The 23,719-nt window shown below is 42.5% G+C and overlaps 2 protein-coding genes across 6 annotated transcripts in view; one reads left to right on the top strand and one right to left on the bottom strand.

The window, feature by feature from the left end:
- Nucleotides 1–3,561, top strand: part of tpp1 (tripeptidyl peptidase I) — a 38,093-nt gene extending 34,532 nt beyond the window's left edge. For all 3 annotated transcript variants that reach the window (XM_048537199.2, XM_048537201.2, XM_048537200.2), the window contains one exon: nt 2,519–3,561. In XM_048537199.2, coding sequence (XP_048393156.1) covers nt 2,519–2,674 — 156 coding nt within the window. In that variant the 3' untranslated portion in view covers nt 2,675–3,561. The remainder of the gene's footprint in view (nt 1–2,518) is intronic.
- The window catches only part of fancm (FA complementation group M), a 149,004-nt gene continuing 127,784 nt past the window's right edge, over nt 2,500–23,719 (bottom strand). For all 3 annotated transcript variants that reach the window (XM_048537195.2, XM_048537196.2, XM_048537197.2), the window contains 3 exons: nt 21,745–22,102; nt 10,396–10,687; nt 2,500–3,401 (listed from right to left, as the gene is read on the bottom strand). In XM_048537195.2, coding sequence (XP_048393152.2) covers nt 3,263–3,401; nt 10,396–10,687; nt 21,745–22,102 — 789 coding nt within the window. In that variant the 3' untranslated portion in view covers nt 2,500–3,262. The remainder of the gene's footprint in view (nt 3,402–10,395; nt 10,688–21,744; nt 22,103–23,719) is intronic.

Raw genomic sequence — 23,719 nt, 5'->3', positions numbered from 1 at the left:
AACTGGACAAGCTGTATAAATACAGTGGGTGCAAGTTTGTTTAAATTATTAGATATCCTGAAACAAGTAACTCAGCACCTGAGTCCCCAGAGCCAGTTCACGACCTAGAAGGTACAAGTCAGGAATGCGATGGGATGCTGCCTACTTGCCTGGGTGAATGCACCTCCAACAGCAGTGAAGAAGCTTGATACCATCTAGGTCAAGTCAGCCTCCTTGAGCGACACCGCATTGACGATGATTCAGTCCCTCTGCCACTGGCACTCAGATGTACACACTGCTGAGACTAAGATGTGCTGTAACAAATCATAAAGGCTCCTTAAACAGCCTCTTTCAAATCCATAACTACTACCAGCTAGAAGGACAAACACCATCACCTATAGGTTGCCTTCCAAACCATTCTGACTAGGCTATGTATTGCTGGCCCTTAAGTGTTGCTGGGTCAGAATCCTGGAACTTCCTCTGTAACAGCATTGCGGGTCTATCTACATCAAATGGTCAATAACAGTTCAAGAAACAAGTTCGCCACCTTTTTAAGGGCAACTAGAGAAAGTCAATCAATGTGCCCCAGCCAACAACACCCACTTCTCAAGAATGAAGAAAAGCCATATTAAAAGTTTCTATACAAATTAAAAGCCGATGGTGAGAGATAACAACATTACTTTGGAGATTGAATTGGTCAACTGAGAAGCAGAGAGAATTCTTCATGGCAGAAGCCAGAAGCATTGGATAATTTTTCAGATTGGCAAGCTGTAATAGTGGATCTATGCTAGCTTATTAAACCATTTCCAGTCCAACTCAATAACTTAGATAATGGGACCAAACATTTGGTAGCCACATTTGCTCATGAGATCAAGCTATGTAGGAAACTAGGTTGGCTACAGGACGAATTACATGCAAAGGTTAAGCCAATGTGCAAAATTTGGTGGTAAGAATAGAACATAGAAAATTTTAAACATATCCATTTTGACATGATGATTAGAAAACCTGCACATTATTAAAGGAGAGAATACTGCAGACCTTGATGAAAAAGGGATCTGGGTGCTCTGGAAAATAACTCATTATTATGCAGGTATAGCAATTGATCAGGAAGGCAAATAGAATGTCGGTATTGATTGCAAGGGAATGGAATATTAAAATAAGGAAGTTTTACTTCAGATGTACAGGGCCTCGTCTGACCATATCTGGAATACTCTTTCAAGTAAGGTGGTCAAAATTGAACAAAGAACATATAAATGCATTTGATCAGTTCAGAGATGTTTCACTCGACTAATTCATGGGATCCAGTGCTCACCTGAGATTGAAAGATTGAACAGGTTACTTAAATCCCAATAAGAACAAAGATCAGTTGATTACAAGTCCCAGAAATCAACCACTGGAGGAAGAATTTAATAAACAAAGAAACCTACAGCACAGGAACAGGCCCTTCGGCCCTCCAAGCCTGCGCCGATCAAGATCCTCTGTCTAAGCTGTCATCTATTTCCTAACGGTCTGTGTCCATTTGCTCCCTGCCCATCCATGTACCTGTCCAAATATACCTTAAAAGACGCTAACGTGTCTGCGTCAACCACCTCCACGAACAAGGCGTTCCAGGCGCCCACCACCCTCTGTGTAAAGAACTTACCATGCATATCTCCCTTAAACTTTCCTCCTCTCACTTTGAACTCATGACCCCTAGTAATTGAGACCCCACTGTGGGAAAAAGCTTTTTGCTATCCACTCTGTCTATACCCCTCATGATTTTGTAGACCTCAATCAGGTCCCCCTCAATCTCCGTCTCTCAAATGAAAATAATCCTGCTATTCAACTTCTCTTCATAGCTAGCACCCTCCGTACCAGGCAACATCCTGGTGAACCTCCTCTGCACCCTCTCCAAAGCATCCACATCCTTTTGGTAATGTGGCGACCAGAACTGTACACAGTACTGCAAATGTGGCCGAACCAAAGTCTAATACAACTGCAACATGAATTAACTTGAATAACTTAAATCAATTTAATTAGATTCCCCTCAATGATCCCACTGAATTCAGAAATTTACTACATGTAGAATCCAAAATACGATCAAATCAGCAGGGGAAAGTTTTCTTTTGTGTATCTATTTTGCTTTATAATGAATAAAATGTTCACATGTTGGCAAAATTACTTAAACAAAAGCTTAGTCTTAAATTCAGATACACAGATAGTTCAGTCTAATAGGACTCCAAGTTGAACTGGGACAGATACAGTTCAATGCTGTGTAGTATTGGAATTATCATTTGCCTATTAACACATTAAGATCTAATCATAACACTGAATAATTAATTTGCTGCTACTTTATAAATTTAGTCCAGGGAAATGTCTTGTACTATCAGAAAAATGCCTTCAACCCTCTTTGAGCATAGTACAACATGCTCAGTTTGAGGGCTGGAAAATATATGTTAAAATACATGTTAGTGTTAATGTTAATGAAAATGTAGTACTTAAAAAGGTGTTCTGGTTACTTGCTAATTGTGAATTCTCAATTTTATCTTTAAATCATTAGGTAACTACAGGATGCCACTTAGGCTGTCTGGATGAAAAAACTGAAGGGCAGGGATTTTGTGCTTCCCAGTCTTGGGATCCTGTGACAGGATGGGGTACACCTAACTATCCACAACTACTCAAGGCACTTCTTGCAGGCAAATTGGCTGATCCATAACTTGAATCAAGTAGTACAATTTTAATGTAAACTGCATGCTGTTTCCAGATCTTAAATTTTGTGAATGTGCTGAGACCACTAGTGTTTTTCCAGAAATTCACAGAAACGATGTTTTATTGTAATCTTAAATTATGATTTGGGTTTTTTTCCATTAGACAGAATCTGCAAATAAGGATAAATAAGACCAATATAGTCAAATGATTATTTTTCAATGCTGCTTAAAATTTATATCAATGCCGCCAACAATATTTTCATTGAATTACTGATAATTGAATTCAATATTAACTCAATTTAAGTAGCTGAGCAAAAATGAAACATACCTTAAATCTAAAAGATACCAAGTCCCCTCTTAATGTAATGGATTTTGTAACTAGTTGTTTATCTGAGTAAGTTAAACAATTCAAGTAGGTTTATAGGCTGTTGTTGAACTTTGAAAGGTCAGATGGCAGAGTCAGAATGATAACATTTGAATATGCTGATAAAATACCGGTGAAAGATTTTATTCACATAATTTGTACATTGATTGCAAAGCAATACAGAAATAAAGTGCATTTAAAGAGGTCCACATTAGGCCAATCATATTTATAGCTATACATTTTGTTTACGGTTAGACAGTCCTGGATGATCAGGTACCATTTGTCGATCAAACACATAGTGAAAGTATCGATAGATTTCTTCAGCTTGGCGGTGACTAACCTTTCCTCGAGATGCTAATTCATCCACTGAACTAAAATGAAGGAAAATAATAAGCTTAACTGAAAAAATTATCAAATAATAGGACTTTCACAACAACAGTAAATGCATACCTCAAAAGATGTGTAATACTGAACACCAATGATGTATACAGTTGTTTACAAAATTAAATTCTTTCATCAAATAAAAACTTTGATATCCTGGATATTTTTAATGCACAATTGTACTTTGTTTTTAGAAGTAGGTGGGAGAGGTGTGGAAGGAGGAATACAACAAGAAGCATACAGATGTACAGCCTGGAAACAGATCATTTGGTCCAATCCGTCCTTATACCATGGACAGTGGCTCAGTGGCTGGCAACGCCACCAGGGACCCAGGTCTGATTCCAACCTTGGGTGACTTGTCTGGGTGGAGTTTGATGTTCGATGTTCTCCCCATCTCTGCGTGGCTTTCCACTGGGTGCTCCGGTTTCCTCCCACACTTCAAACACGTGCAAATTGGGTGATTTGGCTGTGCTAAATTGCCCATACTGTTCAGGTTAGGTGCATTAGCCATGGGAAATACAGGGTTACAGAGGTAGGGTAGGGGATGGGTCTGGGTGGGATGCTATCGAAGGTTAGTGTGGACTTGTTGGGGCAAATGGCCTGTTTCCACACTGCAGATTCTATGATATCCTATATTAACCTAGTCCCATTTGCTACATTCCTCTAAAGCCCTTCCTATTCGTGAACTCGTCCAGATACTCTTAAATGTTGTAACTGTGCCAGTCTCCTCCACTCTGGTAGCTTATTCCATGCACATACGACCTTCTGCATGAAAAAAAAATGCCCCTTAGGCCCCATTTAAACCTTTTCCCTTAAAACTATGCCGTCCAGTTTTGGACATTCTTACCCTAGGAAAAAGACCTTGACTATTCATCCTATCCCTGCCCTTTATGATTTTATAAAAACTTCTATTGGGTCACGCCTCAGCCTCCAATGCTCTAGGGAAAATAGCCTCAGCCAATTCAGCCTCTCCCTATAGCTCAAACCTTTTAAAGTTTGACAACATGTTGCCTAGAGCAGGGATACCAGAACTGAACACGTTATTCCAAAAGTGGCCTAACCAATATCCTGCATTGTCACATGACATCCTAACACCTGTACTCAATACATTGACAAATAAAGGCAACGTATCCAACGTCACAATCCTGTCTGCCTGCAACTCCACTTTCAAGAAACTAGGGATCTGCACCCAAGACGTCTTTTTTCAGCAACTCTCCAAAACTTTACCATTAAGTGCATTAGTCTTGCCCAATTTGCCCTACCAAATTTTGTAGCATCTCTCATTTATCCAAATTTAACTCCATCTGCTACTCCTCAGCCCATTTACCCATCTGATCAAGGTCTCATTCTACTCTAAGCTAACGTTCTTTCCTGTCTACTACACTTGTCTAAAAATACTTGAGCTAGACAACAACTGTGTGGGAAGAACCTCCAGGTCTGTTGTCGACACACAGACACAGATGCTCAAGTCAACTGTAGCACATTGTAGTTATTATAAAGATACTGAATTTCTTCTTGTAAGGTCACACATGAAGAACAAACATCCTATGTCTGTCACACTAAATGCTGGATTTTGGATTGAGATTATTTTGGACTGCGCAGTGGTTCTAGACAACAGCTGTTAAAAGAATAAAGACACCTTTGCGAAAAGCAGTGCAGATGATTAGAACATAGAACAGTACAGCACAGAACAGGCCCTTCAGACCACGATGTTGTGCCGACCATTGATCCTCATGTATGCACCCTTAAATTTCTGTGACCATATGCATGTCCAGCAGTCTCTTAAATGTCTCCAATGATCTTGCTTCCACAACTGCTGCTGGCAACGCATTCCATGGTCTCACAACTCTGAGTAAAGAACCTGCCTCTGACATCCCCTCTATACTTTCCTCCAACCAGCTTAAAACTATGACCCTTCGTGTTAGCCATTTCTGCCCTGGGAAATAGTCTCTGGCTATCAACTCTATCTATGCCTCTCATTGTCTTGTATACCTCAATTAGGTCCCCTCTCCTCCTCCTTTTCTCCAATGAAAAAAGTCCGAGCTCAGTCAACCTCTCTTCATAAGATAAGCCCTCCAGTCCAGGCAGCATCCTGGTAAACCTCCTCTGAACCCTCTCCAAAGCATCCACATCTTTCCTATAATAAGGCGACCAGAACTGGACGCAGTATTCCAAGTGCGGTCTAACCAAAGTTTTATAGAGCTGCAACAAGATCTCACGACTCTTAAACTCAATCCCCCCGCTAATGAAAGCCAAAATACCATATGCTTTCTTAACAACCCTGTCCACTTGGGTGGCCACTTTAAGGGATCTATGTATCTGCACACCAAGATCCCTCTGTTCCTCCACACTGCCAAGAATCCTATCCTTAATCCTGTACTCAGCTTTCAAATTCGACCTTCCAAAATGCATCACCTCACATTTATCCAGGTTGAACTCCATCTGCCACCTCTCAGCCCATCTCTGCATCTCTGTCAATGTCCCGCTGCAGCCTACAACAGTCCTCTATACTGTCAACGACATCTCCAACCTTTGTGTCGTCTGCAAACTTGCTGACCCATCCTTCAATCCCCTCATCCAAGTCATTAATAAAAATTACAAACAGTGGAGGCCCAAGGACAGAGCCCTGTGCAACACCACTCACCACTGACTTCCAGGCAGAATATTTTCCTTCTACTACCACTCGCTGCCTTCTGTTGGCCAGCCAATTCTGTATCCAGACAGCTAAGTTCCCCTGTATCCCATTCCTCCTGACCTTCTGAAAGAGCCTACCATGGAGAACCTTATCAAATGCCTTGCTGAAGTCCATATACACCACATCCACAGCTCAACCCTCATCAACTTTTCTAGTCATATCCTCAAAGAACTCAATAAGGTTTGTGAGGCATGACCTGCCCCTCACAAAGCCGTGTTGACTGCATTCAATCAAGCCATGCTCTTCCAGATGGTCATAAATCCTATCCCTCAGAATCCTTTCTAAGACCTTACAGACGACAGACGTTGAGACTTACTGGTCTGTAATTGCCGGGGATTTCCCTATTTCCTTTCTTGAAGAGAGGAATTACATTTGCCTCTCTCCAGTCCTCAGGTACGACTCCAGTGGAGAGCAAGGATGCAAAGATCTTCGCAAGTGGCGAAGCAATTGCATTTCTCGTTTCCCAAAGCAGCCGAGGACAAATCTGGTCCGGGCCTAGCAACTTGTCAATCTTAATGTTTGACAAAATTTTCAGCACATCAGCTTCCTCTATCTCTATCCATTCCAGCATGCACACCTGCTCTTCAAAGGTTTCATTCACTACAAAGTTTGTTTCTTTCGTAAACACAGAAGCAAAAAACTCATTCAGGGCTTCCCCTAACTCCTCAGACTCCACACACAAGTTCCCTATGCTATCCCTGATCAGCCCTACTCTTTCTTTGACCATTCTCCTATTCCTCACGTAAGTGTAAAATGCCTTTGTGTTCTCGCTAATCCGTTCTGCCAAGCCTTTCTTGTGCCCCCTCCTAGCTCTCCTCAGATCATTTTTAAGCTCCTTCCTCGCCTGCCTGTAATCCTCTAGAGCTGAGCTTAACCCTAGCTTCCTCCACCTTATGTAAGCTACCTTCTTCCTTTTGACAAGAAGCTCCACCGCTCTCGACATCCAAGGTTCCGTTATCTTACCCCTTCTTGCCTGTCTCAGAGGGACATATTTATTCATCACTCGCAACAACTATTCCTTAAACAGTCTGCACATGTCTATAGTGCCTTTACCATGGAAAAATTGCTCCCAGTCCATGCTTCCTAACTCATGTCTAATCGCATCATAGTTTCCTCTTGCCCAATTAAATATCCTCCCATTTTGCCTAATCCTCTCCTTCTCCATAGCTATGTAGAATATCTGGACAATACATCACAAACAGATAAATATCTATTTCCACAGGCATGTCAGCCAATCTTTATCTCCCCTTGACAATGTATCTATAAGTTTGCAATTAAATCAGTTGCACAAACTTGGCTACCTTTGAAAAGTATATTACATGCCTCACGAGAAAGCACAGAACTGGCCTTTCAACTCAGCCAGTCCCTGCCAGCAATTTTGCTCAATTTAAGATTCCTTCCCATTTTTCACCTGAATTTATCATGGTTTTCCATTCCCTTCTAGCTCATGTGCCGATCCAACTTTCCCTTACATGCACCTGTGCCATACCTTTTAACCAAACACTGAGAAAGACAGTTCTATATTTGCACCACTCTAAGTTGTTGAAGTTTCTTGTGAATTATCTAGTTAGTTTCTTAGTGACTACCTTATATTGATGGCCTTTAGTCTTCCCAATGGAGTCATTTTGCATCTATTTTATCAAAACTATTTAGAATTTTAAATAAAATCTCTATTATGTCACATCCCAGACTTTTTCAAAAGACCCAGCATGTGCAGCCTTGCCCAAGTGATGTACCTCAACATTTTTTATATCATCTTCAAATCTTTTTTCCACTTCCTCCAGTGACTTTGTAAACTTTTTACAAAATGGCAGGTTCAATATTAGTTTATCATAATTTCTCTACTTTTATATTCTATCCTTCTAAAAAGAAAATCTGCTTGGCTTGCTCTTCTGTTGGATATTTAGTGACTTGTATATTTGTTCTCCGATTCTTTTGCCTGTCCATCCCATTCAAATTTTTTTCTAGTAAAGTCACCATAGTCCTAGAGGATCTTAGGCCTACTTGGTGGTGCTTAGATATTTTCTAATCAACTTGTTCGGAGATGTTATTGACATACCTCTGGAGCAGATGGAACTTGAGCCCTGGCTCAGGGGTGTGGACATTAACACTGCACCACAACTGCCTTTTTAGTCACCATAGTCTTACCAGATCGTGGGGATGCTTACTCATTAGAGAGAAACAAACCGCAGTTGTTTAACCTGACGGTCACTAAATCTCCAGAGAGGGGTGAGATCGAGAAATGTGACCTTTATGGTGACTCAGTATGTGTGGGCATGCTACCCATGTGTCGCTCTGCTTTACAAAGCAGCCATTGACTCAACTGAACTAAATATGTGAATTCATACAATAAAGGAATTACATTTATCTATGTTGAAATCAATTTACCAATAATTTCTACAAGTTTGAGAGTATCTTGTGTTGAAGTTCTCATCAGTATTTGATTACACTCAAATCTATTATCAAACGCAATTCTGGAAATCAAATGTCATCGAAATCCATTCTATTCCTGGTCTTCCACCTCCATATTTTCTTGTTCTGTTCATTTTTATACAATTTGTTATTTACAGGCATTTTCAAAATCTACAAATTATATCTACTGCATCACTCTATGCTCTCAGTTGCTTGTTCAGTCTAGACTGCCTTTTGAAATCAATCCAGGCCATTTTTTAATTTTACACATGGTTTTCTGTTTACTTCTTTACTGGAAATTCTAAGTGGAAATTCCTATCACCAATGTTAATCTGACTGGACTAGAATTCTGCAGACACGTTCTGTCTTTTTTCTCAATTACAGGTCTCATATTACCTACACACAAGTCCTCTGGGATAACACATTTCACAAACAAATTATTCAAATTGTAGTAAGGAATAAGGTGTAGAGCTGGATGAACACAGCAGGCCAAGCAGCATCTTAGGAGCAGGAAAGCTGCCGTTTTGGGCCTAGACTCTTCTTTTCTGATGAAGGGTCTAGGCCTGAAACGTCAGCTTTCCTGCTCGGCCTGCTGTGTTCATCCAGCTCTACACCTTGTTATCTCGGGATTCTCCAGCATCTGCAGTTCCTATTATTTCTGATTAAAATTGTGGTGCTGCCTTTGTTATCACTTTCTGATTCTGTTAGAATGCAAGGATGAAAGCCGGACCAAGGGTTCTATCTTACAATTTTGATCATTTAATATTTCATATCTATTTTAATTGTAGTTACCTCATTTCTGAGGTTGTTAACCTGCTCGCCGAGCTAGCTTGTTCTCGTTCAGAAGTTTCATCACCTTGCTAGGTAACATCATCAGTAGAGCCTCCGATGAAGAGGTGTCCTTCTACTCCGCTTGGAATTTATACTGTTTGTGTCTGTTATGGTGAGTACTGTCATTTCCTGTTTTAATCTGTATGGGTTTGTATATGGGGTCCAATTCTATGCGTTTGTTGATTGCATTATGGGTGGAAAGCCGTGCCTCTAGGAATTCCAGTCCATGTTTAATTTTGGTTTGAGCTACTACGGTTACCTTGTCCCAGTCAAACTGACAGCCTTCATAGTCTGAGTGTACTAATATTAATGAGAGTTCATTGTGCCATTTTGCTGCTAGTTGATGTTCATGTATTGTGATGGCTAATTGCCTTGCAATGTCCAATGCAATGTTTGTGGCAGTCGTTGCTGGCATTTTGTAAACCACATTGGTTCTGCATGTTGTGGGAATGGGATTTTAATCTTTGTAAGTATTTGTCGTTGGTACACTCAGACAATGAAGGCCATCAGTTTGACTGAGACAAGGTAACCATTGTAGCCCAAGCCAAACACAGACACACATGGGAATTCCTCGAGGCATGGTTCTCCACCCATACTTAAAAGAACAAACAGAGAATTGGACCTCATATACAAACCCATTCAGATTAAAACCGGAAATGACAGTTCTCACCATAACAGACCAAACAGTATAAACTACAAGCAGAGGAGAACAACACCACTTCATCGGAGGCTCCAATGATGATGTCACCCAGCATGGTGACAAAACGTTTGAACAAGAATAATCCAACTCAGCGAGGAAGTCAACACCCTCGCCCACAACCCGAGCTACAGATCTTTGCCAAAACTTCGAATCTCATGTCTATTCTCATTATCTAATTCCATATTCACTTGTACTGTGTCTCTGATAAATGCTGATACAAAGCAATTAGCTAATATTTCTGCCATTTCTCTATTATTCATTGTCCTGATCAGTTTCCATGCCAAGCGGTGCCTGGCAAAAAGAATGAAGCACAATATAACCCATCAAAATCAAGTGATAAAGTTACCTGTTGGCTACTTCTTTCACAGAGCTGAACCGATGACAGAGATTTAAAGCTGTTACATAACTGATGTTAGGAATGCTGAGGTAGAACTGTAAAATTTGTTGCCAATGACCATGAACCTCCACTGGGACAGTTATAGCTGCATTCTTCCTTTTTTCAACATGGGCAAGTTCAGCAATCAGACCAGCTGTTTCCTCCTGACCACAGCTGAACAAGATTTTGATTCCAGCAACAGTCAGAGATGTTAGCAACCCATCATAGTATCTTGTTCTCTGGAATATCCTAGCTATATCTCCTGTAGTTTATTGAAACAGAGAATTCAACACAATTCACTTTTGCCTCAATGACGAATAATGTAATTCTTTAAATTATTCTTAAGATTGACAAAGAATATTTGATCTGTTTATTTATCTTTAATGTTGTGCGACTTCAATTTACCTTTTATGGTAAAATGATGCAATGTGTATTTAAATATTTTGACAGTCACATACCACATGTAATAAAATATCATTTAAGCACTTTAGAAAGAACACGCCTTTCATCTTTAGCATTAATAGAAGACAATGAGAAGGTAAGATTGTGAATCAAAAACATCAATTGACTGTGTGCAGGCTCATGTTCTTGAGTTGTTATATGGTTATACAAACAAGACTCGACATCATAGGTTGGGGGGGGTGGGGTGGGGAAGGATCATCACAAGTCAGACTGATTAGTCATTTTTACACCATACACTGTCCAAAGCTCAGAGAATGACGTAGAAATCTCAGCAGGTAAAACAGTTTGATTTATCTAGCTACAGCTTTTAATACAAGGGAGCATAATGTTAGTGACACTATTTCTGAGCAAGATGATCTGGATTTAAGTCCCACCTGCTTCAGAGGTGTGTAATAATGTCTCTGAACTGGTTAATCAGGGAAATATCTATGGCTGTTGTGGTTGGTTGGCTCACGGAGTTGGTTCATTGTTCCACAGATGTTTAATTACCCTGCTGGGTAGCATCATCAATGCATACCCTGATGAATTGCTTCAAATGATAATGGGAACTGCAGATGCTGGAGAATCCAAGATAATAAAACGTGAGGCTGGATGAACACAGCAGGCCCAGCAGCATCTCAGCAGCACAAAAGCTGACGTTTCGGGCCTAGACCCTTGCCTGAGACGTCAGCTTTTGTGCTCCTGAGATGCTGCTGGGCCTCCTGTGTTCATCCAGCCTCACATTTTATTATCCTGTTGAATTGCTGTTGTGTTTTCCTGCCTGTTATTTAAACTCTGGGTGTCCGTTGTGCTGGATTACCTCACTTCCGATTTTCCTTTGCAATGGAGTGTATTTGGGGTCGAGTTCTGCGTTTATTGATGGCTTTCTTAGTGGAGAACCAGGCCTCTAGGAATTCCCATGCTTGTCTCTGCTTCGCCTGTCGGAGGATCCTGGTGTTGTCCTAATCGAATTGGTGATTTTCTTTATCCATGTCGATGGAGATGAGGGAGTATTGGCCATGTCTTCTTGTTGCTAGTTGATGTTTGTGTATTCTTGTGGTTAATTTCTTTCCTGTCTGTTCAATGTCATGTGTCACAGTCTCTGCAGGGAATCTTGTATATGGCATTGGTCCTGTCCATGGTGGGTAGTGGGTCTTTGGTTCTGATTAGCAGTTGTTGTAGGGATGTGGTTTGTGTGCTATTCTGATGCCCAGTGGTCATAGGAGTCTTGTGGTCAGTTCAGATGCATTCTTGATGCAAAAGTAGCGTGATGAGTGCGTCTGGGAGTGTGGTATCTTCCTGCTGTCATTCACGCAATAGGCATCTTCTGACCCAGTTTTTCAGGTATTGTTTTCGAATACTTGGAAGAGGTACTCTTCTTCTTTTTGGCATAGTTCTGTGTTGCTGTAGTGTGTTGTTGCCTGTTTAAATAATGTTCTCTCACAACTTCGTTTGTGTGTTAGGGTGGTTGCTGTTGAAATTCAGTACTTGGTTGATGTGTGAGATTTTCCTGTGTACCTTTGTTAGGAATTTCCCATTGGTCCTGCATTCCACCATGATGTCCAGGAATGGGAGCTGTTTGTTCTTTTCCTCTTCTCTGGTGAATCTGATCCTGATGAAGGTGTTGTTTGTTAGTTAGTGTGTCTCCTCTAGTGTGGTCCATTTAATGTTGACGAAGGTGTCATCCACATAGCATATCCATAGTTTGGCTTGGATTAGCGGAAGGACCATTTTTTCAAGTCTCTGCAGCACCGCTTCAGCTATTAGTCTGAAGATAGGTGATCCCATGGGTGTCCCATTGATCTGTTCATATATTTGGCCGTTAAAGATAAAGTGGGTGGTGAGGCATAGGCTGTAGCTTCAGCATGTTATCTGTGGTGTCACTCAGGTCTAGTTCTTGATTTAGTAGTGTTGCCAGTGTTTCTCTTGCTAGTGGTATGTCTAACATTGTGAATAGGGCAGTAACATCAAGTGATACCATGGTCTCGTCTTCGGTCTATTCTTATATCCTTGATGCGACTGAGGAACCCTTGGACTGAGCGGATTGAATGGAGTGGCCTGCTGACGAGGTGCTTTAGTCTCCTTTGTAAACTCCTTGGCTAATCTATGTGAATTCGTGCCTGGCAGGGATGCTATGGGTCTGAGGGGCACTTCCAGTTTGTGTACCTTCAGGTTGCTGTAGAATTAGGGGGTGTTAATTCCATTAGGTTTCATTCTTAGGTAGTCTGTTTTGTTGATTTGTCTGGTCTGTTTCAGTCTCTTTAGTGTGTTGAGAATTTTGTTGCCCAGTTGTGGTGTTGAGTCAAGTTGCACTTGCCCCTATGGAGTTCTCGTCAGCTAGTAGAGTTTGTACCTTGGAGCATTAATCCCATTTGTTTAGTATTACCATCATGCACCCTTTGTCTGCTGGTAGTATTGTGATGTTTTTGTCCGTTTTCAGTCCTTCTAGGGCCTTCCTTTCTGAGGACACGAGCCAGGGTGCAGGCGGGAAGGTAAGCTTTTCCCGATATATTAAAAAAAAACTTACCTTGTCTACTGGCGGGAGTAGTGAGGATGCAAGCCAGGAAGTGAACTAGTATATTCGGGCATTGGCTGAACCCAAAACACTACACGTGTAGTGTCTCCCACCCATTCTCCTCCACTAGCCAGAAAAAAAGAACGCTGTGTGGAGGGTCGGTAAGATAAGGCTTTTTAAAAAATTCTTCTGGAAATCTAGAGTAGAGGGAATGGACACTAGGGCAGTTGCATGCTCCTCCTGCAGGACGTGGAAGATGAGGGTCACTGTTGGTGTCCGCTGTGACTTCACCTGCGACGTGTGCATCCAACTCCAGCTCCTCGAAAACTACATCAGGGAACTGGAGCTGGAGTTGGGAGTTGGAGCTGGATGAACTCCGGATCATTTGGAAGGCTGAAGGGATGATAGAGAGGAGTGAAAAGGAGATGGTCACACCCAAGGTACAGGAAAAAGGTAGCGGGGTGACAGTCAGGAGGGGGAAAGGGAATAGGCAGACAGTGCAGGGATCGCCTATGACCATTCCTCTCAATGATAAGGATACCGTTTTGGATACTGTTGTGGGGTTTGGTGGGGCGGGGCGGGGGGAGAGCGGGGTGACCTACCAGGGGAAGGCCATAGTGGACAGGTCTCTGGCACTGAGCCTGGCCCTGTGGCACAGAAGGGAAAGCGGGGGGGGGGGGGGGGGGGGCGGAAATAGGAGGGCAATTGTAGTGGGGGAATTCAGAAGTAAAAAGAGGCACAAACCTGTGGTTTTGTTGATGCACACGAGACAAACAGATAGTATGTTGCCTCCTCGGTGCCAGGGTCCGTGACGTCTCAGCTCATGTCAAGATCCTTAAGAGGGAGGGTGAGCAACCAGCAGTCATGGTACACATCGGTTCCAATGACATTAGTAGAAAAAAGACTGAGAATGTGAAAAACGAGTACAGGTTGGAAGCTGAAGTCCAGGATAAAGAGGGTAGCTATGTCTGGATTACTACCAGTGCCACGTGATAATGAGATAAGAAATAGGGAAGAGAGTGTAACTAAGCATGTGGCTGCAGGGCTGCTACAGGAGGGAGGGCTTCCATTACGTGAATAATTTGAGCACATTCTGGGGAAGGTGAGACCTGTACAGGAAGGATGGGATGCATCTGAACCGGAAGGGCACAAGTATCCTGAGAGGGAGGTTTGCTCAAGCTATATGGGATGGTTAAAACTAGATTGGCAGCGGGTGGGGAACCGGATTTGTAAATTCAGAGGATGAAGTGTTCAGCATTCCAACAGACACAACAGGGAGTGAGATTGAATGTGGACACCGGGATGGTTTAAAGTGATATACTGCAATGCCAGAAGTATCAGAAATAACGCGGATGAACTGAGAGCATGGGTCAGTACTTGAAACCACGATGTTGTGGCCATTACAAAAAAAATCGGGTAAATCAGGGAGTTGAATGGTTGTTGGAAGTTCCAGGATTCAGATGTTTTAAAAGAAATAGGGAGGGTGGTAAAAGAGGCAGCGGAGTGGCATTGTTAGTCAGGGCTAGTACAGCAGCTTCTGAAAGGCAGTTCAAGAATGATAGGTTGCAGAGTCAGTTTGGGTGGAGGTCAAGAACAAGAAAGGAGCAGGCAGTCACTTTGTTGGGGTTTTTTCACAGACCCCCTAAAAGTTGCAGAGAAGTGGAGAAGCAGATCGGGAGACAGACATTGGAAAGGTGCAGAAGTCACAGGGTTGTCATCATGGGTGACTTCAACTTTCCAAATATTGATTGGAAACATATTAGTTGTAATAGTTTAGAGTGAGCAGATTTTGTCCAGAGCATTCAAGAAGGATTCCTGACACAGTATGTAGATTGACCAATGCGAGGAGAGGCCACTTGATTTGGTGCTTGGCAATGACCACGCCAAGTGTTAGACCTGCTGGTAGGAGAGCATTTTGGCGGTATTGATCATAACTCTGTTACTTTTACAATAGGCAGGGAAAAGGATAGGTACATACAGCAGAGTAAGGTTTATAATTTGGGGGAAGGATAATTATAATCCTGTTAGGCAAGAACTGGGTAACATAAAACGGGAACAGATGCTGTCAGGGAAAAGCACTCCAGAAATGTGGAGATTGTTTAAGGAACGCATACTGTGTGTGATCGACATTTTGTCCCTAGCAAGCAGGGAAGATGCGGTCGAGTGAGGGAGCCTTGGTTCTCGAGAGAGGTTGAACAACTAGTTAAGAGGAAGGAGGATGCTGATGCAAGGTTTAGGAAACAAGGATCAGAAAAGGCTCTAGAGGGATACAGATTAGCCAGGAAAGAGCGGAAGAGCGCGCTTAGGAGACCCTATAAGGGGGCATAAGAAAACCTTGGCAGATAGGATCAAGGAAAACTCCAAGGCTTTTTACATGTATGTGAGAAATAAGAGAATGATCAGAGAAACGGGGAGGGCCAATCAAGGATTGTAAAGGGAATTCGTGCACGGAGCCTAAAGAGTTAAGAGAGGTCCATAACAAACACTTTTCTTCCGTATTCACAACTGAGAGGGACTTAGTTGTAAGGGAGGACCGTGTGAAACAGGCTGGTCGGATAGGGGAGGTGGATGTTAGTAAGGAAGATATACTAGGAAATTTGAGGAACTTGATGATCGATAAATCCCCCGGGCCTGATGGGATTTATCCAAGGGTTCTATGAGAAGTAAGGGAAGAGATTACAGGGCCTTTGGCGACGATCTTCACTTCCTCACTGTCCACGGGTATAGTGCCAGAAGATTGGACAGTGGCAAACATCATTCCTTGATCAAAAAAAGGGAATAAGGGTAACCCCGGAAATCAGAGGCCAGTTAGTCTTACTTCAGTGGCTGGCAAATTGTTAGAAAGGGCTCCGAGAGATAGGATTTATGATCACTTGGACAGGCACAGTTTGATTCATGATAGTCAGCATGGATTTGTGGGGGGTAGATCATGCCTCGCAAATCTTATTGAATTCTTTGAAGAAGTGACCAAACACGTCGATGAAGGTAGAGCAGTGGATGTGGCACACATGGATTTAAGTAAGGCATTTCATGAGGTTCCCCATTGTAGGCCTATGCAGAAGGTAAGGAGGCATGGGATAGGGGGAAAATGTGGCAGATTGTCAATTGTAAGCCAATTCTGAATTCAAAGGGTGGTAGTGGATGGAAAATATTCAACATGGTGCTCAGTTATGAGTGGTGTACCACAAGGATCTGTTCTGGGTTCTCTTCCATTTGTGATTTTTATAAATGATTTGCATGAAGGAGTGGAAGGGTAGATTAGTAAGTTCGCGAACAATACAAAGGTGAGTCGAGTTGTGGAGTGTGTGGAGGGCTGTTCTAGGTTACAAAGGAACATTGATAGAATGCAGAGCTGGGCTGAGAAGTGGGAAATGGAGTTTAACCCTGAAAAGGTGTGAGGGGGTTCATTTTGGAAGGACAAACTTGAAAGCAGAATACAGGGTTAACGGAAAGATTCTTGGCAGTGTGGAGGAGCACAGAGATGTTGAGTTTCATGTCCACAGTTCCCTGAATGCTGCCACCCAGATGGACAGGGCTGTTAAGGCGGCGTATGGTGTGTTAGCTTTCATGAATAGAGGGATTAATTTCAAGAGCCGTGACGTTAAGCAGAGGGGGTTATTGAGAGGAGTTACAGGGAGATAGTCACTCCTCAGATACAAGAAAAAGGCAGATGGGTTACAGTCAGGGCTGAAAAAGGAACCGGCAGACAGTGCAGGGATCCCCTGTGGCCTTTCCCCTCAACAATAAGTATACCGTTTTGGGTACTGTTAGGGGGGACAACTTACCAGGGGGAAAGCAGTGGGGCACAGGTCTCTGGCACAGAGTCTGTCCCTGCTGCTCAGAAGGGAAGGGGGAAAGAGGAGCAGAGCAGTAGTCATTGGGGACTCCATAGTTAGGGGGACAGATAGGAGGTTCTGTGGGGACGAGAGAGACTCATGATTGGTGTGTTGCCTCCCAGGTGCCAGGGTTCGTGATGTCTCTGATAGTGTTTTTGGGATCCTTAAGAGGGAGGGGGAGCAGCCCCAAGTGGTGGTCCACATAGGCACCAATGACATAGGTAGGAAGAGAGATGGGGATTTAAGGCAGAAATTCAGGGAGCTAGGATGCAAGCTTAGAACTAGGACGAACAGAGTTGTCGTCTCTGGTTTGTTGCCTGTGCCACATGCTAGTGAGGCGAGGAATAGGGAGAGAGAGGAGTTGAACACGTGGCTACAGGGATGGTGCAGGAGGGAGGGTTTTGGATTCTTGGATAATTGGGCTCTTTCTGGGGTAGGTGGGACCTCTACAAGCAGGAGGGTCTTCACCTGAACCAGAGGGGTACCAATATCGGGGGGGGGGGGGGGGGGGGGGGAGATTCGCGAGGGCTATTCGGGTGGGTTTAAACTAATTCAGCAGGGGGATGGGAACCAAAATTGTAGTTCGAGTATAGAAAAGGTGGAGAGTAGGGGGATGGGAACCAAAATTGTAGTTCGAGTATAGAAAAGGTGGAGAGTAGGGAGGTCCGAAATAAAGTTTCAGGGACGCAAGATGGCACCGGCACGCAAGAAGTTGGTTTGAAGTGTATCTACTTCAATGCCAGGAGCGTCTGAATAAGGTGGGTGAACTTGCAGCATGGGTTGGTACGTGGGACTTCGATGTTGTGGCCATTTCGGAGACATGGATAGAGCAGGGACAGGAATGGTTGTTGCAGGTTCCGGGATTTAGATGTTTCAGTAAGAACAGAGAAGATGGTAAAAGGGGCGGAGGTGTGGCATTGTTGGTCAAGGACAGTATTACAGTTGCAGAAAGAATGTTTGGGGACTCGTCAACTGAGGTAGTATGGGCTGAGGTTAGAACCAGGAAAGGAGAGGTCATCCTGTTGGGAGTTTTCTATAGGCCTCCGAATAGTTCCAGATATGTAGAGAAAAAGGATAGCAATGATTCTCGATAGGAGAGAGAGAGAGACAGGGTAGTTGTCATGGGGGACTTCAACTTTCCAAATATTGACTGGGAACACTATAGTTCGAGTACTATAGATGGATCAGTTTTTGTCCAGTGTGTGCAGGAGGGCTTCCTGACACAGTATGAAGACAGGCCAACAAGGGGCGAAGCCACATTAGATTTGGTACTGGGTAATGAGCCCAGCCAGGTGTTAGATTTAGAAGTAGGTGAGCACTTTGGTGATAGCAATCACAATTCTGTTATGTTTACTTTAGTGATGGAAAGGGATAGGTGTATACCACTGGGCAAGAGTTATAGCTGGGGGAAAGGCAATCACGATGAGATTAGGCAAGATTTAGGGAGCATAGGATGGGGAAGGAAACTGCAGGGGATGGGCACATTAGAAATGTGGAGCTTATTCAAGGAAAATCTCCTGTGTGTCCTAGATAAGCGTGTACCTGTCAGGCAGGGAGGAAGTTGTAGAGCGCGGGAGACGTGGTTTACGAAGGAAGTGGAATCTCTGGTCAAGAGGAAGGAGGTGGCTTATGTTAGGATGAGATCTGAAGGCTCAGTTAGGGCGCTTGAGGGTTACAAAGTAGCCAGGAAGAACCTCAAGAGAGAGCTCAGAAGAGCCAGGAAGAGACATGAGAAGTTGTTGGCAGATAGGATCAGGGTAAACCCTAAGGCTTTCTATAGGTATTTAAGGAATAAAAGAATGACGAAAGTAAGATTAGGGCCAATCAAGGATAGTAGTGGGAAGTTGTGTGTGGTGTCAGAGGAGATAGGGGAAGCACTAAATGAATACTTTTCGACAGTATTCACTCGAGAAAATGTTGTGGAGGAGAATACTGAGATACAGGCTACTAGACGAGGTGGGACTGAGGTTCACAAGGAAGAGGTATTAGAAATCCTACAGAGTGTGAAGACAGATAAGACCCCTGGGCTGGATGGGATTTATCCTAGGATCCTCTGGGAAGCCAGGGAGGAGATTTCAGAGCCTTTGGCATTGATCTTTAACTCGTCATTGTCTACAGGAATAGTGCCAGATGACTGCAGGATAGCAAATGTGGTTCCCCTGTTCAAAAAGGGGAGTAGAGACAACCCTGGTAATTGTAGACCAATGAGCCTTACTTCAGTTGTTGGTGAAGTGTGGGAAAAGGTTATAAGGGATAGGATTTATAATCATCTAGGAAAGAATAATTTGATTAGGGATAGTCAGCACGGTTTTGTGAAGGGTAGGTCGTGCCTCACAAACCTTACTGAGTTCTTTGAGAAGGTGACCAAACAGGTAGATGAGAGTAAACCGGTTGATGTGGTATATATGGATTTCAGCAAGGCGTTCGATAAGGTTCCCCACAATAGGCTATTGTACAAAATGCGGAGGAATGGAATTGTGGGAGATATAGCAGTTTGGATCGGAAATTGGCTGCTGAAAGAAGACGGAGGGTGGTGGTTGATGGGAAATGTTCATCCTGGAGTCCAGTTACTAGTGGTGTCCCGCAAGGGTCGGTGTTGGGTCCACCGCTGTTCGTCATTTTTATAAATGACCTGGATGAGGGTGCAGAAGGATGGGTTAGTAAATTTGCAGACGACACTAAGGTCGGTGGAGTTGTGGATAGTGACGAAGGATGTTGTAGGTTACAGAGAGACATAGATAAGCTGCAGAGCTGGGCTGAGAGGTGGCAAATGGAGTTTAATGCAGACAAGTATGAGGTGATGCACTTTGGTAGGAATAACCAGAATGCAAAGTACTGGGCTAATGGTAAGATTCTTGGTAGTGTAGATGAGCAGAGAGATCTCGGTATCCATGTACACAGATCCTTGAAAGTTGCCACCCAGGTTGACAGGGCTGTTAAGAAGGCATACAGTGTTTTAGCTTTTATTAATAGAGGGATTGAGTTCCAGAACCATGAGATTATGCTGCAGCTGTACAAAACTCTGGTGCGGCCGCACTTGGAGTATTGTGTACAGTTCTGGTCACCGCATTATAAGAAGGATGTGGAAGCTTTGGAAAGGGTGCAGAGGATATTTACTAGGATGTTGCCTGGTATGGAGGGAAGGTCTTACGAGGAAAGGCTGAGGTACTTGAGGCTGTTTTCGTTAGAGAGAAGGAGGTTGAGAGGTGACTGAATTGAGACATATAAGATAATCAGAGGGTTAGATAGGGTGGATAGGGAGAGCCTTTTTCCTAGGATGGTGACGGCGTGCACGAGGGGGTATAGTTTTAAATTGAGGGATGAAAGATATAGGACAGATGTCAGAGGTAGTTTCTTTACTCAGAGAGTAGTAAGAGAATGGAATGCTTTGCCTGCAATGGTAGTAGATTTGCCAACTTTAAGTACATTTAAGTCATCATTGGACAAGCATATGGACGTATATGGAATAGTGTAGGTTAGATGGGCTTTAGATTGTTGTGCCAACCTGTCATACCATCAAGGGCCGAAGGACCTGTACTGTGCTGTAACGTTCCATGTTCTATGTCATTCAAAAGCCTGATTCAGCCACATCTGGAGTATTGTGTCCAGTTCTGGTCACTTCATTACAGGAAAGATGTGGAAGAGTTGGAAAAGGTGCAGAGGAGATTTACCAGGATGTTGCCTGGAATGAAGGGAAGGTCTTATGAGGAAAGGTTGAGACAGCTTGGGCTTTTCTCTTTAGAGAGAATTAAGGATGAGAGGTGACTTGAACTACAGATAGAGCAGACAGCCAGGGACTTTTTCTGAGGGTGGAGGTAGCTATCATGACGGGGCATAGTTTTAAAGTGAAAGGAGGTAGATACAGGGAGACGTCAGAGGCAGGTTCTTTACTCAGAGTAGTGGTGGTGGTGGTGGTGGGTGGGGGGTGGGGGGTGGGGAGAGAATGTATTGCCAGAGAGTGTAGTGGAGGCGGCTTCATTAGGGGCATTTAAGCGGCTATTAGATCGGCTTTAGGATGATAGTATAAGGTAGGGTGGAAGTTAGATAGGCCTTACATTTAGGGCAAAAGTTCGGCACAACATCGTGAGCCCAAGGGCCCGTACTGTTCTATGTTGAGGGTGTTAAATTTGTTTTTTCTGGTCAGTGTCAGAATCACTGTCTGCCTTATGGCTTGTTGCATTTCTACAGCATTTAACAATCCATTCACACTTTCTCTCCACTGAAAGATATTTTAACAGCCAAATCTCCATTATACTTTTAAACAGCAGATTTATGAAATGAGTGCCAAAAATCTGCCACTTTCTCTAAGTGACAGTTTACATGTTGCAGTGTGTTTTTTGGAAAAAGGTATTAGGGGAACAAAATTGGATTCGTGTCTTAAATACATTCAGCCAACAGCAAATGTTGAAATACTTCCATCATTTGGCAATGGTAATTTACAATTTTTGAATGAGGGTAATAAAACACTCATGAGAAAGGTCAAGAGGTATTTGGGAATTGGACACAAACAATTCATGAGCTACCCACCTGGTTTTGTTCCGTCTTTCTCCACAATGATACACACACGTTCAAACATGGCCTGAAGATGCTGGATCCGGTCTACAAGCTTACTTCGATTTACGCTATTAGCAAATTCTGATAAGGATTTCCTCTCTACCACCATTCGGTTGCTCACTATATAATCACATCCACTGAGACTACAAATCTCAACCTTTATGTTGTGTTTAATGCGTAAACAGGAGACCAGGTTTGGCCCAGAGCAGATTTCGCGACTGTCCACAAGAACCTTCAGTGGAACTGTTCCACGAGATACAGCCCGTTGATTGCTGACCAGAATGTCTTTGCATGGATTTTCACTTGATCTTGAAAATGTGGCAGCTTCAATCTGTAACCAGAAATGAGTTATTTACAGCATTATTATCATCAATGTATTTAAACAGAAAGAATATTTCTTCTGGCCGGCTTGTCTAGTACTGGCGATTTCATCCCAGGAAAATTTAGTCCTGAAACAAGGAGGAAATTTTTCACTTCGAGGGTGGTGAATCTTTACAAGTCTACATTCCAGAAGACTGTAGATGCTCTGTTACATTCAAGACAGAAATTGATAGACTTCTAAAACAAGGTATATGTAGATAACACAGGAAATTGGTGTCGCAGTAGATGATGAAACATGATCTAGAATGGCAGAACAAAGCCCTAAACAGACTACAGTGGACACTATGATGAATCAAATCAAATCCTAACATGACACATCATTTAAAACAAAAACCAAGATGTTGGCATTTACTAAATGTTACAATCCATTTCATATGTTAAGCATCAAGCAATCAAAATGGTTCATTACTCAAACTAAAACTTTCGCTGTAGAAGATGTAAAATATTCATCCTGCAATTAGGTTTTTTAAAAAACTGAACCAAGAAACCTCTTAAAATATCAGTTTCTTTTGAGAATCTGAAACAATAGGGTAACAGAAATGGCTATCCAAATTATATTACCGTGTCAAATGATAATACTTCATGTACTTCTTCATACACCGATGGAATTGCATTATAGCCAACACAAGTTCACGTTTTAGAAATGGCGTTTCCCCGTTCATCAATTGTGTTACAGCCAATGAGCGCTGAGGCAACACGTTATAGCAGAATTGACTGTTAGTTATAACTATTACCACTTTTATCCGAGCGAACTATAAATTTGATTCCAATAAACACCCTCAGAAAATCAACCAAGGCGCCATTGTGAAATAATGCATCATAAAACAAGTCATTTGGCCAGTTTTGTTATTTTATTTATCCCTCAACTGTGAGTGTTTGTTGTCTGTCTTTTGTGTAAACAGGGTTGAAAACTAAGGTTTTTGGGTTTAAAGCATAGACCAATTCTTTTTTGTGCGCTTGTTTACTTTGCTAAAGTTACGATACTGTTAATAAATGGCTAACTCTTTCTTAAAGATGCAAACCATTGTCTGGAATTGATTATTCATAGAGTCTAGGATTGGTTACTCAAAAGTTAAGAAACCACCGGGATCAATTTTGAGGGTTTTTTGAGTTTTAATTTACAGTGTTGCAAATACAGATGTAGAAGGACTGATTTAGTTTGGCTGTCTGTCTCCAAGTTGTAACAACCCATGTACTTTTTCTTTAAAGCTTTTGTATTACTAAAATATCACAGCTGCTTTTCACCAGAAGTAAAACCACCTGTATAATTAAAGAATGACATGGAGGATAGCAAAACCCAGACAACTTTTTAAGATTACAAAATGTCAAACTGCAAGCAAGTATAAGGGCTTGAAAATCAATGGAATCTCAACTCAACAAAGTATCAAAGCTCAAAACACATCACAATAGTCTCTGGAAAAGTCCAGACATATTTTTTTTTGATAGACTTGGCTTTGTCCCTTTTGTACACTAGAGATGCATAATAATTATTCCTGCATCCTTAGAAAAGATTTTAAATCAGATGTGTTATTGAAATTTACCTTAATCACTGACAATTATTATCAAT

Source organism: Stegostoma tigrinum, chromosome 10 (assembly GCF_030684315.1).
Source record: "Stegostoma tigrinum isolate sSteTig4 chromosome 10, sSteTig4.hap1, whole genome shotgun sequence".
Lineage (NCBI taxonomy): Eukaryota > Metazoa > Chordata > Chondrichthyes > Orectolobiformes > Stegostomatidae > Stegostoma > Stegostoma tigrinum.
Note: the sequence above shows the minus strand (reverse complement) of the source record. Positions and strands in the feature narration are given on the sequence as shown.